General features: G+C 37.6%; 1 protein-coding gene across 2 annotated transcripts in view; it reads right to left on the bottom strand.

Moving 5' to 3' along the window:
• LOC129258694 (X-linked retinitis pigmentosa GTPase regulator-like) overlaps positions 1-11664 on the bottom strand; it is a 36479-nt gene extending 24815 nt beyond the window's left edge. The window contains exons 1-7 of one of the 2 annotated variants that reach the window (XM_064098844.1): positions 11619-11664; positions 8557-8682; positions 7559-7651; positions 5523-5741; positions 4701-4850; positions 1567-1725; positions 664-822 (exon numbers count right to left, since the gene is read on the bottom strand). In XM_064098844.1, coding sequence (XP_063954914.1) covers positions 664-822; positions 1567-1725; positions 4701-4850; positions 5523-5741; positions 7559-7651; positions 8557-8682; positions 11619-11646 — 934 coding nt within the window. In that variant the 5' untranslated portion in view covers positions 11647-11664. The remainder of the gene's footprint in view (positions 1-663; positions 823-1566; positions 1726-4700; positions 4851-5522; positions 5742-7558; positions 7652-8556; positions 8683-11618) is intronic. The other variant, XM_064098845.1, reaches the window with a different exon arrangement.
• Between the last annotated feature and the right edge of the window lie 2245 nt (positions 11665-13909).

The following is a 13909-nucleotide window of genomic DNA, read 5'->3' as shown; positions in this document are numbered from 1 at the left end:
CCCTCCAATATTTCAAGGGGCTCTCAAGGACGTTTTGGGAGCAAAATCAGGGTTTCCAGCTTTTAAATAAAAATTCCCTGATTTTTTCCTGATGAAGTTTGAAAATTCCCTGATAATTACTTAAACCCATTCCCAGTTTCGCACGTTTTCTAAGTTGTTGCAGTGAATTACATGTATTTTAAGTATAAAAACAATAATGTAAAAATAATTAGTACCACTATAACCAGTCATTCAATAGATGTTTTGATATGCAACAAAATATAAGTCTGACTGACTACCATGCTTTCGACTTTTGGGCTGATCAAAATTCCCTGATTTTCCCTCATTAGAGGCATTTTTCCCTGGTTTGAGGTATTTTTCATCGAATTCCCTTATTTTTCCCCTAAAGGAAAAAAGTAAAATAATTTTCCCTGATGGGCTGGGAACCCTGAAAATAGCACTAAGCTCCAGACAGAACATGCCTCATCTTTTATTTAACTTTACAGCTTCAAATTTTTGACATTTATGAATAAGAAGAAATAGTCTTTCAGATAAGCTAATTTTCTACATTTTACTTTTCAAAGACCAAATTACCATTTTGGGTATTTCATAGAATCTTCCGTATCAATTTATTGTTGGTTTTAGGGTGGCAGGTCACTATTGGTTTAAACTGTTATGCAATACCTGTGATTACTGCAGTGTGGCTTTCACCACAGGAAACCCATTTACATCTTGTCCATTCAAGCCTTGCAATCCTCTTAGGAATGTTAGTCACAAGAAGGTCAGGGCCATGTCCAAGCTGACCACTAGCACCATTACCAAATGTGTAAACATGACCTTCATCTGAAAACACAATCAAAGAAAATAAACTTCAATTTCAAATGTATTTGTTCATAAAATCCATACTACATAACATATACAAAGAGTCAAATTCAAAAAGAAAAAAAAACAATTGTAGATTGGATTGAATATGAGAGGGACAGCAAGAAAGGAATAAACCATGATTAGCTACCCCTACAATGACTTCATAACAACGATAAAAACAAAATCACTAAACTACAATGTTAAGGGTGGTGCCTATAATGCTAAAATAAAATTTAAACAAACTAAACAGTTAAAAATAAATTAATATACAAATAATGCACGTAAGCGCGTGCGTGCAGGGCCAAATAATGAATGATGTGCAAGAAGAGCCAATGGATATACCGCAGGACCGAGTGCAGTATATCCATTTGGCGAGTCGAGCACAGAGTTTATTATTTAGGTCCTCTATGCACAAGAATGTGTGTATTGTTTGTTTTATACACCCCCCACCCATGTTACTGAGTTGCCCCGAATGCTATATTTGATCTAAATTCTAGATAATTCTAGATTATTCCAGAACTCGCACTATCCTGCACTCTGACGTCAGAGTGCAGGATAGTACATTTGGTATGACGTCGAAGTGCAGGATAGTGCAATCCGCTGAATATCATGTGATCTAATTTGAACCAATCAGATCACAGAACAATCTTGAGAGTAGTATAATGTAAATTATGTAATCAGCTGTTGATCCCTTGAAAATAATGATTTATTTGATAATCTTACCTGTTATTGCTGCAGTGTGTGCATTACCACATGATACACTCTGAACAGGCTCAGTGAAGAAGGAAACATGTTGGGGTTCATTGACTCCATCTAAATGTGCTTCACCTAGCCCAAGCTTACCCCCTTCTCCCTCACCAAATGTGTAAAGCTTCTTATCCTCTGTAAAACAACAAAAACAACAACCCAAAAACATAAAATACTAATAGTAAAGAAGTCTGTTGCAGGAACAGTCGCAATCAAATGCATTTCTAAAGATCAAACGCAACTTGATTTCAACCAATCAAAAGTGCACATTCAGGATTTGCGCTTGATTTATTTCAGTTGCAATTAAAACAAGTCTCTCAAGCTCAGTCTTCTTCCAAGCCATTACAATGCTCCATTTCTAGTACAGTAAGACAAAGATTGATCATCATAAGCTTTGATTTGGGTGCTTTATGATCAATGCAATCAAACATAAAAACTGTCACATTTTTTAGTTAAGTGAAATGAGCTTTCAGCTGGGCATCAGAAAGGGGCAAGGAAAGTTAGGATTATAATAACAAGTGTAGCACCTTTGGCAGTGCTGCCTTTGAAAACAGCTAATGAATAATAATTCACAGAAGAAAACGCTAATATGATAATAAAATATTATGTCCATTGACCCAAAATGACCTATGACCGTGATCATGTGACCTAAAGGCCACCGCACACCTTACGACCCGACCAGTCGCCGACTGGCTTGCGACTGGGTGAGGGGAGATGTGACGTCACATCTCTTGTCAGCTTCGAGTCGCAGACCGGTCAGAGACAAGTCGCAAGGAAAATCGGAAGGATTTGACATGTCGAATCCTTATGACTGGATCGCAAGCTCAATCCAACTTCCAGCCAATCAGACAGCAGAGTTGCACGACGCGTATATGATAAACAACGCGCATACGCAGTAGTAAGCGCACTTTCTCAGTTGCTATGCCAAAAAGCAAAAAGCGCATGCGTGAGTCGCAGATCGGATTGCAAGGTGTGCGGTGTCGAGGCTTATGACTGCCTTGCGACTCATCTCCCCTCACCCAGTCGCAAGCCAGTCGGCGACTGGTCGGGTCGTAAGGTGTGCGGTGGCCTTAAGACATGTGCAAAACAATCATTCATACTTGATTACCCTTGTTTCAATGTTTCATGAGCTAGATCCATAAACTTTCTAAGTTATGATGCCAATTCAACACAGACTCCCAACACGGCCAGAGTTCATTGACCTTTAAATGACCTTTGATCTTGACCATGTTCCTGAAACGCGCACAGGGTATTCGGGGATACATTGCTGCTCTTATGTCCAAGTTTCATGAACTAGGTCCATGAACTTTCAAAGTTACATGTATGATGACTATTCCACAAATATTGTACCCCCAACATTATCAGTTTGTTGACTCTAAATGACCTTTGACCTTGGTCATGTGACCTGAAACTCGCACAGGGTGTTCAAGGATACTTGATTGCTCTTATGTTTACATTCCATGAACTAGATACATAAACTTTTAAAGTTATGATGACAATTCCTCAAATAACCCTAACATGGCTTAAAGTTCATTGACCGTGTGACCTTTGACCTTAGTCATGTGATCTGAAACTCAGACATGATCTTCAGTGATACAATATTACCCATATGTCTAAGTTTTATGACCTAGGTCCATATACTTTCTAAGTTATGAAGACATTTCAAAAACTTAACCTTGGTTTAAGATTTCGATATTGAGTCCCCCAACATGGTTTAAGTTCATTGACCCTAAATGACATTTGACCATGGTCATGTGACCTGAAACTCGGGCAGGATGTTTAGTAATACTAGGCCCGTTTTGAAAGTCCGTTTTTGATGCACGTGTACACGGCGTGTTTTTCGGTCGTGTACACGTTGTAAACACTTGAGAGCGAGTTATGTTTTCAGTGTTTCCGACATTTCGACACGGACCTGCATCAACATGTCAATGTAACATAAAAAGGGGTCTATATAGTCTAAGTCGCGGTTTCAAAGCTTACCTGAGAAGTTAGAAGTATCAATCCATAAAAATTGGTGCAATTAAAAGTTTACTCAGCTTAGCAGTGCATTAAATTAATAAAGCATGCAAAAGAAAATCAGTGCAGGGCCCTAGCTAGCGCCAACGTTTGTTGGATGCGCATTTTGCATACTGTACCGTACATGCATGCACAGATTGCTGCAGAATTAAGTGTAACTGAAGTTATCGATTGATTTTCATTATTTTATTGCCCATTTTAGGAGCGTTTGTTCGTAGGCTTGTAGCACATGTGTACGAGTGTATAACACGTAACTGTATAGCAATGATCGCTGTCGCAATTGGTGATTCTCAAATTGGCTCTGAGTGTGATTGAGCAACGCTTTCGAGCTTTCGAGACCGGAGCAGACCCATTTTGTGGTACAAAAACTTGAGTCTCCAGAATGAATGTGGATTAAATCAGCGATTTTGGAAGTAAACTCACTCTAGGTTAATTGAAATATATTGACATTAGTGATTAAAACATGTGCAGTGTCTGAGAACTAAGAATTAATGTGAGGCTGTGAGCTTGTTCACTGACTTTACTGTCCCATGCAAGCTTTATGCAGATGCTACCATGTACACGGTGATGGAATTTAGTACACGTGCACTGACTTGACCGTGCGTGTACACGTGTTCCCGAAACGGGCCTAAGTAATACTTGATTACCCTCATGTCCAGGTTTCATTAACTAGGTCCATATGCTTTCAAAAGTTATGACATTTCAAAAACTTAACCTTGGTTAAGATTTCAATGTTGACGATGCCGCCATCGCAGCCATCGGAAAAGCGACGCCTATAGTCTCGCTCTGCTATGCAGGCAAGACAAAAATGATCTGATTAACTGATGTGAAAGCTCAGAAACCGGCCAGGTAACAGATACATGTAGGTTAGCGATTAATTGCTAAATGAATTGGCCTATCAAGACCACCGTTGCATTCACATTTTGTTCAGTAGACTGACTAGGAATCAATCAGTGTTGTTCTTTCAAATTAATATCAGATTAATCGCTAACCTTTGTGTTATGGGGTCCTGGTCTTTTGAACATCTTTTTAAGAAGTCGCGCCCCCTTCCCCCATGAACTGTTATATTTATCCCTTAGAGCTGTAACCCTTACCTGTCAGTAGAGCAGTATGATAGTATCCACATGATACCATTCTAATAGGTACACTCATAGATAACTGCCTTGGTATCTCAATCTCTGTATCATCACCATGACCTAGCTGACCTTCTGATCCACCTCCCCAAGTGTACAGGGTGCCATCGGCTGCGTGTCAAAGGTCATTTATCATCAATGTAATCTCACTTTGTCTACTTCCACTTAGTCTGTTTCAGATGTGTTTAAAAAGACTATGATAACTTTGCAATTGTGGTTTGCAACTTTCTATTATAACTGGGGTACAGGTTACCTTGTTTTTATTGACCACCAGGTACTGAGCCGTTACTGTGGTAGTATTTGGCAAAGTTGCCATAATTGTAAGTCCTCTTGTATAGAAACCATTTGGTTCTACTACTAAGTCTAAAACCTCTTGGTTTAAAAACACTTGGCCCATCACTACTTGGTCAAACACCACAATCACATTCCATTAATAAAGCTATTTAAACAAGCTCAAATGCAATTTCTTAAGAGAGATTTCAAATACACACGTTCTTTCATTTTTCACAAATCACAATTAGTCAGTATTCTTATGCAATTTTTACACTATATTGGATAAAAACTATTGTAGATGTTGTTTCCATATATACATATACCTCATCTAAGATTCAAAGTCTAGCCCTGATGGTATCCTACTAGAAACAGATAGTCCATGCTATTAAAGTCCATAGGATTTTAGTAGTCAACCCACCATCCCCTAAATCTAGGTGGTCCCTTTAACAAAGCCTACACAAAATACAAAATCAAGTTGACGTCATGTTAAGGAAGTTGTCAATAACATACCAGTGAGGGCGGCAGAGTGATCAGTGCCACATGACAGCATGAGATATTCTTGTTGCTCTAAAGCTTCAATGGTCTTTGGCGTTTCATATTGCTTAGAATCCCCTTGCCCAAGTTGACCCTCTCCTCCTGCTCCAAATGAGTGTAGTTGATGATCTCTAGTTAGTGCTATAGTGTGAACCCTGCCACAGGAGATCTGTACCACACCTGCATGCTTAAGACCTGAGGAATATCAATATCACACATTGCAAGATACTTCTTATCAATTTCAAATTTTAAAGGTTGTTTACAGGTAATTTGTCTGAATTCAAAATAAAATTCACTGATTCAGCTGGTAGGGACAGTGATTTTCCGCGATCGCGGAAAACGGACGGAATTCACGGAAAGGGCCTTTTGAAACGGAAAATGGCATTTCAAACGGAAAATCACGGAAAACGTATTTTCCCTCAAAATACACAGAATAGCAACAGAAATTACTCCAAAATCACAACAAAATGAGAATATTAAATGGCCAAAAAAAAACAGAAAATACAATCTCACTTCGCTACTATCATGACAATTCACACATCGTGACTGCACTCGACATCAGCACACTCGATTGTACCCCGCACCGTACCCGTACCCGGCGCGGCCGGCCGGGTTGGGCTTCACATGCACACATGTATCGTTCAACTACATGTACACAGTTGTGTGTTGCTGCCCTCTACGTTTGAAGATGTAACAGCACGATATCGTGGTCTTAAAATCCAAGATGGCGGATTGGGAAAAGACGATGACTGATGATAACGATGTCCAAAAACCCCCAAAATTATCGATGAAATATCATTTCACCGTGAAATAATGCTAATAATATGAAAGGTGAGGATGTATGCATGCAAAATGGGTGTGTTAAAATATTTTATTCACCCGCATAGATCCGATTAGAACGGATTTTATTGTGTTGTTGGTACAGTAGCAGATACAAATTTTGACCAGTGCGAGTGTGCATGTAAATGTGTAAACGGAATTGTCACTTTTCCGTGTGTACAAAGTCTATGGGGAAACGGAATTTCCGTTTTCTGACATGCTGAAACGGAATTTGAGATTTTCTGAAACGGAAAAGGCAATTTTTTGAAACGGAAAATCACTGTCCCTAAGCTGGCAAGGTTATTCAAACATTATTTCAATTCTTTAGGTCAGGAATTGCTTGAGCTTTATAAGCAAAAGAAATTAGTTATTCATGATGATTTTGTGATACCACCATATCATGTAGAATGCTGCTACACAAGGTCACCTGTGAGGTCTACCTGCTGATATTTTTTTTATTTTATAACATTTCTTGAGGGTGAACTTCCCCTTTAAAATAGGAACCTTCTTTATCATATTGTCAAACTCCCTGCTGTACACAGACATTAAAAGATCAATATCACAAACCATGAATGTTTGCATCAAGATGAAAGATTAAAAAAAAAATATTTATCAATCCTTCTAGCAATCCTATTACAAAGTATGAATGTCTAATCCCATTTATGTGGGAACTGCCTGATATACACTGTGTGTCTCTATTTTGTAGTTGATATTATACGTCGTATATGACATGAGCATTTCCTGAAGGGAAGTAAAAATTGAGTTAAATGGGGGGTGTACGTATGATGTACAGACTACAGAAGAGCCCTGATTATAAATTTGTAGATAATCTGTTGCATTAATCTTTGTCGTTTAAGCACTTTTGTCAGTTGGGCATTGAATGACCCACTTATTATTTTCTTATTTACCTGGGTACACTCTTCAAATCACAAAATATGTGTTTAAAAATAATATTTTTCAATCCGATACTTTACAGCTTTCATCCAAAATGCTTTAAACCAATCTAGCAGTCACACTGCAAGATGGGCATTTCCATTAAGTATGTATGTCTAAACCTTTTAGGTTGATCCTTCTGTTTTCTAGTTCACATGGAAAGCTCTATGACATGACATGACTAGTTCATTACAGGCATAATTCATGAAGTGAAATATGTGGGTTGGATGTAATAAGGTTGAATATTTCCCTATACTTACCTTTGACACTGCTAGGTTTATTGACTGTCTTTGTGTGTCCTAATCCAAGCTGGCCCCAGTCGTTTGCTCCAAATACATACAGGCGTCCATTTTCTGTAAATATGGAAAAACACAAAAGAAAAGGTCAGCAGTGTTACTGTAATGACTTCTGGATACATTTTCAAAGGTGACTTACCGAGAGTATTGCATCACAAAACTTTTTTTTCAATAATATTTTCCTCCAATGATCAAGACTGTGAGGAACACTAAACTGGAATGGATTGAACATGGATAGAATGGATAGCATTAGAGGGATTCTGGTGTTCCGTCATGACCAACTAACGCCCATTTCAAACAACATTTTAATTCTCCTCAATACAAAATCTTTTTTTCATTTCCTTTTATACAGGACTCAAAAGTGTTGATTAAAGGAAATTATCTTTCCCTTGTTAATGAAAAAATACTTACAAGAACTGTTGAACTTGTATGTGTAATCAATGAAGAATATAAATATTTGGCTATTTTTCTTTTCTATTTTTTGTGACCAGACCGATGGTTTAGAAAGTATCCAGTATAAGCTGTACCATAGGAATTATTTATATATCATGTAAAGACATGAATTGCATTTTTAGAAATCTAAAGATGATTCACTTTCAAAGTCTGAATTGATTTACACAATGAACCAGTGAATAAAAGAGATAAAATGGTAATTATGCACTTATCTAAGATTGGAAAAACCATCCACTAAAGTTTTTACCCTACCAGAGATTATCCAACGTGACGAGGGGCAAATAAGCTACAAGCTTTACGTCTCTACATCCAAGTAAATCCAAGTAAGTAAGTAAATATGTATAATGTAAAAGTTCACTTTAATTCAAAAATTCAACCTTTAGTTTACCCATTTCCCCCCCAAAAAAAAAATCGGAACAGGGTTTAAAATAACATGTTGGCATGGGGTTGAATTGATAGCCATGTTCAAAGTCTTAAAGAATACTGTCAATATCATGATGAGTTCTTACCCGTTACTAAAGCAGAATGGTCATCTCCACACCTGACTTGAACCACCTTGTCATTGCGGATCCAGAATTTATTGGCTGTATTGTCGGCAAACCTACTCTTGCCAAATGTGAACACAGCACCACTATCTGTACAAAAAATACAAAGTGTTTGGGGTTAGAGAGCTATTTCAATGGCCAAAATCAATCACGGCACACAGCTTGATGCTCCTGATGATATTTGGGAACACACAAGATTCCGGTAGAAAGAAAATAATTCCCTTTTACCATATCTTTTATCAATTTTTTTATGACATTACTATTCAACATTTGCACCAGTTTGATATCTATATGATTCAAGGTAGATGAATCGTGATGAAAATGCAATGTAAAAATAAAATATCATCATGGAGTCCTTAGTAGTCTTCTGAACCTAATTTGTATTCAGAGGAATCGTTTTCATAATTACTTTTTGATAAAAACTCACTTGAAAATTATTTAATGAAATATTGAATGCATCACAGCCTGACAGCTAACGTCAACTATTTCTCAAGTTATGCCTACGCCAGCGAAGCCACTGTGCACAGCACAGGCTCTCAGTCAATCATCACTGCAACATAGGCGGGTATGAAACTGCATTAGCGCCAATACAAGTATACACTCGGGCACTGAATGTTACCAAAAATTCTAATTTCAGTCTTAAAATTGCAGGATCTGTGGCATATTTCCACAGCACCAAGTGGCTATGTTCAGATTTAAGAAGTGGAGTCGCAGAAAATTACAAAAGAAGTGGAGCGCCTCTGGCAGTCTCACCTGCATCACACGATTCAATATATAGCAGCAGTCCTGACTTTGAAAACTAACATAATTATTCACAAGAAACACAATTCATATATACAAACAATTACAATACTATGTTCATTGACAACAAAATAATAATAATATCATATTTTACCCAGGGAAGCCACTTCAGACATTTGAAAAATGACATTTGACCTTGATCATGCGACCTAAGACTTGTCAGTGATACTTGATTACCCCTATATCCAAACTATATCTATAAACTTTGAGAGTTATGACAGCAATCTAATAATTTACCTCCAACATGGCCAAAGTTCATTGACCTTAAATGACCTTTGACTTTGGTCATGTGACCTGAAACTTGCATGAGATGTTCGGTGATAGTTGATTACTCTTGTGTCTTAAGTTTTATGAACTAGATCCATACACTTTCGGAGTTGTGATGGTTATTCATCAATTCACCCCAACATGGCCAAAGTTTATTGACCTTTGACCTTGGTCATGTGACCTGAAACTCACACAGGATGTTCAGTGATACTTGATTACTTTTATGTCCAAGTTTTATGCCATAGACCTAAACACAGAGTTATGATGGTAATTCAACAAATACCCCCAACATGGCCAAAGTTCAGTGACCTTAAATGACCTTTGACCTTGGTCATGTGACCTGGAACTCGCACAGGATGTTCAGTGACACTTGACTACTTTTATGTCCAAGTTTTATGAATCATGAGTAAATGAAGTCAACAAACTTACAAGTTTAAGGAATGGGCAATATTTCAACTCCCTTTATTAATTCAGTTCACCCAATCTCAGAAATCATGGCGGATAAAGAATGTGCAGTCTGTGTGGGAAGGCTTTCGAAAAATACAAAAGTTTCGTCATTTGCATATTCATTTATGAGAACTTGATCTTTTGGAATACTTGAGAATATTCATGCGCTTGACCCGCGACCACCACGCATGCACAATTTGCCATTTTTTATTCGGCAGAGAATTTAATACGTGTGATGAACTGAGAACCGGCTTTTTGAGACATTTACAATAAAGGACAAGGAGCGAGTCTGTGTCCGATGGAAAGTTTAGTCACTGAAGCTTGATGTATTTTTTTGTCATGATATGTTGCCTTTTTTAATTATTTTTTCTCTCCGATGGTTTGGATAAGTGGAGCAGAGGGTAGCAGTGGTGAAGTGTAGTGGAGCCTATATTAGCCTATATATGAACCATCGCCCGAGGTAAGATACGGCGAAACCTGGTGCCGTGCAGCATTTTGAAAAATAGTACCCGGGATATCAAGAGTTTCAAACTCTAGATCTAGACCTATACGCATTTTCTGAAACCCGGCGCCCGTGATTCTAAAAAATCCACTCAGTTACACGTCAGAACGCGACAATGCCGAAAGTAAAACCTGTAGTAGCTGCGCTGGCCTGGATGTCTGACTACTATGCAGTCGTAAATCAGAGACTGGACGGGCGCGGAAGGGAACAATTTTCATGTTGGGAGTCGCTCGGTACTTGGCAGTTTTACTTTTAGTTTTAGGCAGTTGCGAGAACGAATCCAAAAGCACACGAGGGCAGAATCGCTCGTGTGCTTTGGATTATTTTCAATTCAACCCTGATTTAAGCCCTGATTTCGGATGGGGAAATTTGTTCCAAGTCAGCCGGTGCGAAACTGCAATAGCGGCTATAGCGCCCAAGTTAACCAACATTAAACAATAAATAAAATTTTTATTAGGCCTAGATCTAAAAAAAACAAGACACTGGTCACTGTCTGTACTTGACTCTGAGTCTGACTTGAGTTGACTAAAATCTAAATTAATATAAATATTCACTTGACTTGGTCTAGCTGATTAAGTAGTCTACATACATGGTCTATGGCTAGGCAAAACAACCTTGTCCAGAGTCGGTAAGATACAATAAACTAACGTTAGTACTTGTTATGGCACGAACTCAAAACCGACCTTCGAATGGATTCTATTTTCACGCAGCCAAGAAAACGAGAGGACCGATCTCATCGCGGCCGCGCCCCCGATCTGCACGGGCAGCACCATATCACAACACCGCATATTTCAATCGCGATACGGCTACGGAGCTCGAAAATAGATGGGATATTAAAAACAAAACTAGCCCTAGATTTAACAATTAACAAACTAATTCTGAACATAAAACACGCCATAGCAATGTCTGGTTTTGCATGAAGAAAGGTCAGACTAAACATATACTAAAAACGACAGCTTTAAATATCCGTTACTAGGCAATTTTAAAACTGTTTACACGACAAACTCACCGGGGATGTCATCGTCTTCACTCGCCATTTCGATTTTTCCAAATTGTAAGTCTTTGCCGCAAGAGGGCGGCCGATAAATGTAATGAATCAGCCGCCACCCCCATCATCTCATCTCTTCGTGTATTTGAATGCACAGTAAAAAAATGGTTACATAATAATGGTCATCTTGAGTGGGATCATGGACCTATATGTACATTCATCTGTTAGATGATAAATTCACTATCAGGTCATCTGCATAAAAACGTTCTATTCATAATAGTATTACGATTGTCAGCATGATAAGTAAGGCCCGAAGCAGTTAATGATATTAGTTAATTGCCACATCACCACATGGTCTATTTTCATTTAGCCATTCCCTCCACCAACATTTCGTCTAACAACCATTTGGTCCATTAACCATGTCTATGACCATTTCGTCACACAACCGGTTGGTCTAGAATATCCATTTCATTTTCATTCATTTTGCACAATTTAACACTTACCGGTAGCCCAATTATAGACCAAATCGACTAAATTGGGCCAACTGGTTATTAGACGGGATGGCATTAGACTAAATGAAAGTAGACCATGTGGTGAGTGGACGAACTGATAGTAGACGAGTTGGCAATTGGACGAATTGGCATAACACCAATTTGGAAATAAACCATATAGACCCCCCTCCCCCACTACTAAGTAATTTGGATATCATTGGTAAATCAGCGCTGCCATTGGGAAAAATGAAAAGGGAAAAAAGGGGGAAAGAAGAAAAAGGGGGAGAAAGAAAGGAAAGAAGGAAGGAAGAAAGAAAGAAAGTCCCCTCTTCCCCCCCCCCCTCTCTCCCCACCACTCCCTCTCCCTCCCCTTACTCAGCTCTCTCTCTCTCTTTATAGTATGTGAAACTTTAACGTGTTTGCTGAGCATCCCACCCCTCTACATCAGTCAAAATTAATTTCAAGTTCAGGACAGTGTAGGTCACACTTTGACATCATAAAATATCTCTTAAAATTTATTACAGACCCACATGGCCAATGTATTTGTATGACAGTTTCTTATCACCAATAATATCACACCATAGAGCTATCAACTCCTGATTCAAACTATAAACAAGCAATAATTATTTTTCTTTGTTGATGTTGAAAGAACCACCGTAAAACCACCATAAAGTAAACATGGCATTATTCTGTGAACAAAACAAATCGCCTCCAAGATAAGAATCTTGAAAAGAAGCATAGTTGTGTGAAGATTCATCCATAACCATTATCCAGATTAACTACTCTAAAACACAATTATAAAATAACTATTCATATTTTGCAAAGCCAACCTCACTTCCTCTTTGCACATGGTTTAATATCAAAGTAAATGCTATATTTTGCAGAGGTGCTGGCTTAGAAGTGTGTAGCAACTGCAACATAATGCTCAAATTTATAGTGCAGACAAAATTTGTAGTTCCATACTTGCTTTTCTGTGAACACTGGAGGCAACTTTGAGCAGGTTTGGTTTGGGTCAAATTACTTATTTTCATTTTAACACAAGTTCATAGGTACATTGCAAACACTAAATTATTCAAAAGTCACATTGATGAGTTTTATCAAAATCAAAACTGGAACTACAAGTACAATTATTTTTTCAAAATTGCGGATTACACTCGATCAAATGGCTTAGGGCAAATCAAAATATCAAGTAATGATTAGTAAATAATTATTTATTGCTCTACTGTATTCACAAAATTATTAGTAATTCACACTTGATTATTCATCATGAAGTAAAATCTACAATATTTTAGTTAGTTTTTATCCTTTGTGCATAGATCTCAGATAAAAATAAATAAATATATTTTACTGCAACATGCATTTCATAATAAACTTCCAGATTGGATACGAGTGTATTTTCACTTACTCTTCAGTAAGTTTTGAACAGTTTAAATAACCATTAGTTTACTGATGATTAAATACTAAAAATGTATGTGTGTTGTTTAAGATGTAACATGGTTGTTTAAACTGTTAAACACTACTGTAAAGTTCATAAAGTGAACAGTGTTGTGTAATTATTTTACAGCTTAACTTTGTTGTTTTAAATTTAACACAAACTGTTAAACAACTACTGTAAAATTAAGAGCATTGTATAAAAACTTTTAAGCAGCGTTTTCACAGTGTACAAATCAGGGGATGAAAGGACCATCTTAATCTTATATAATATAATAGTTACTGTGCTTCAAAGCTAATCAAAATCAAGGAAACCTGTCAGATCTGATCACTTGTCAGACAACAAATATTGATAAATGGCTCTCCTGGAGTCCGTAACACAAAACTTAG

The sequence above is a fragment of the Lytechinus pictus genome, chromosome 4 (assembly GCF_037042905.1).
Source record: "Lytechinus pictus isolate F3 Inbred chromosome 4, Lp3.0, whole genome shotgun sequence".
NCBI classification, from domain to species: domain Eukaryota; kingdom Metazoa; phylum Echinodermata; class Echinoidea; order Temnopleuroida; family Toxopneustidae; genus Lytechinus; species Lytechinus pictus.
Note: the sequence above shows the minus strand (reverse complement) of the source record. Positions and strands in the feature narration are given on the sequence as shown.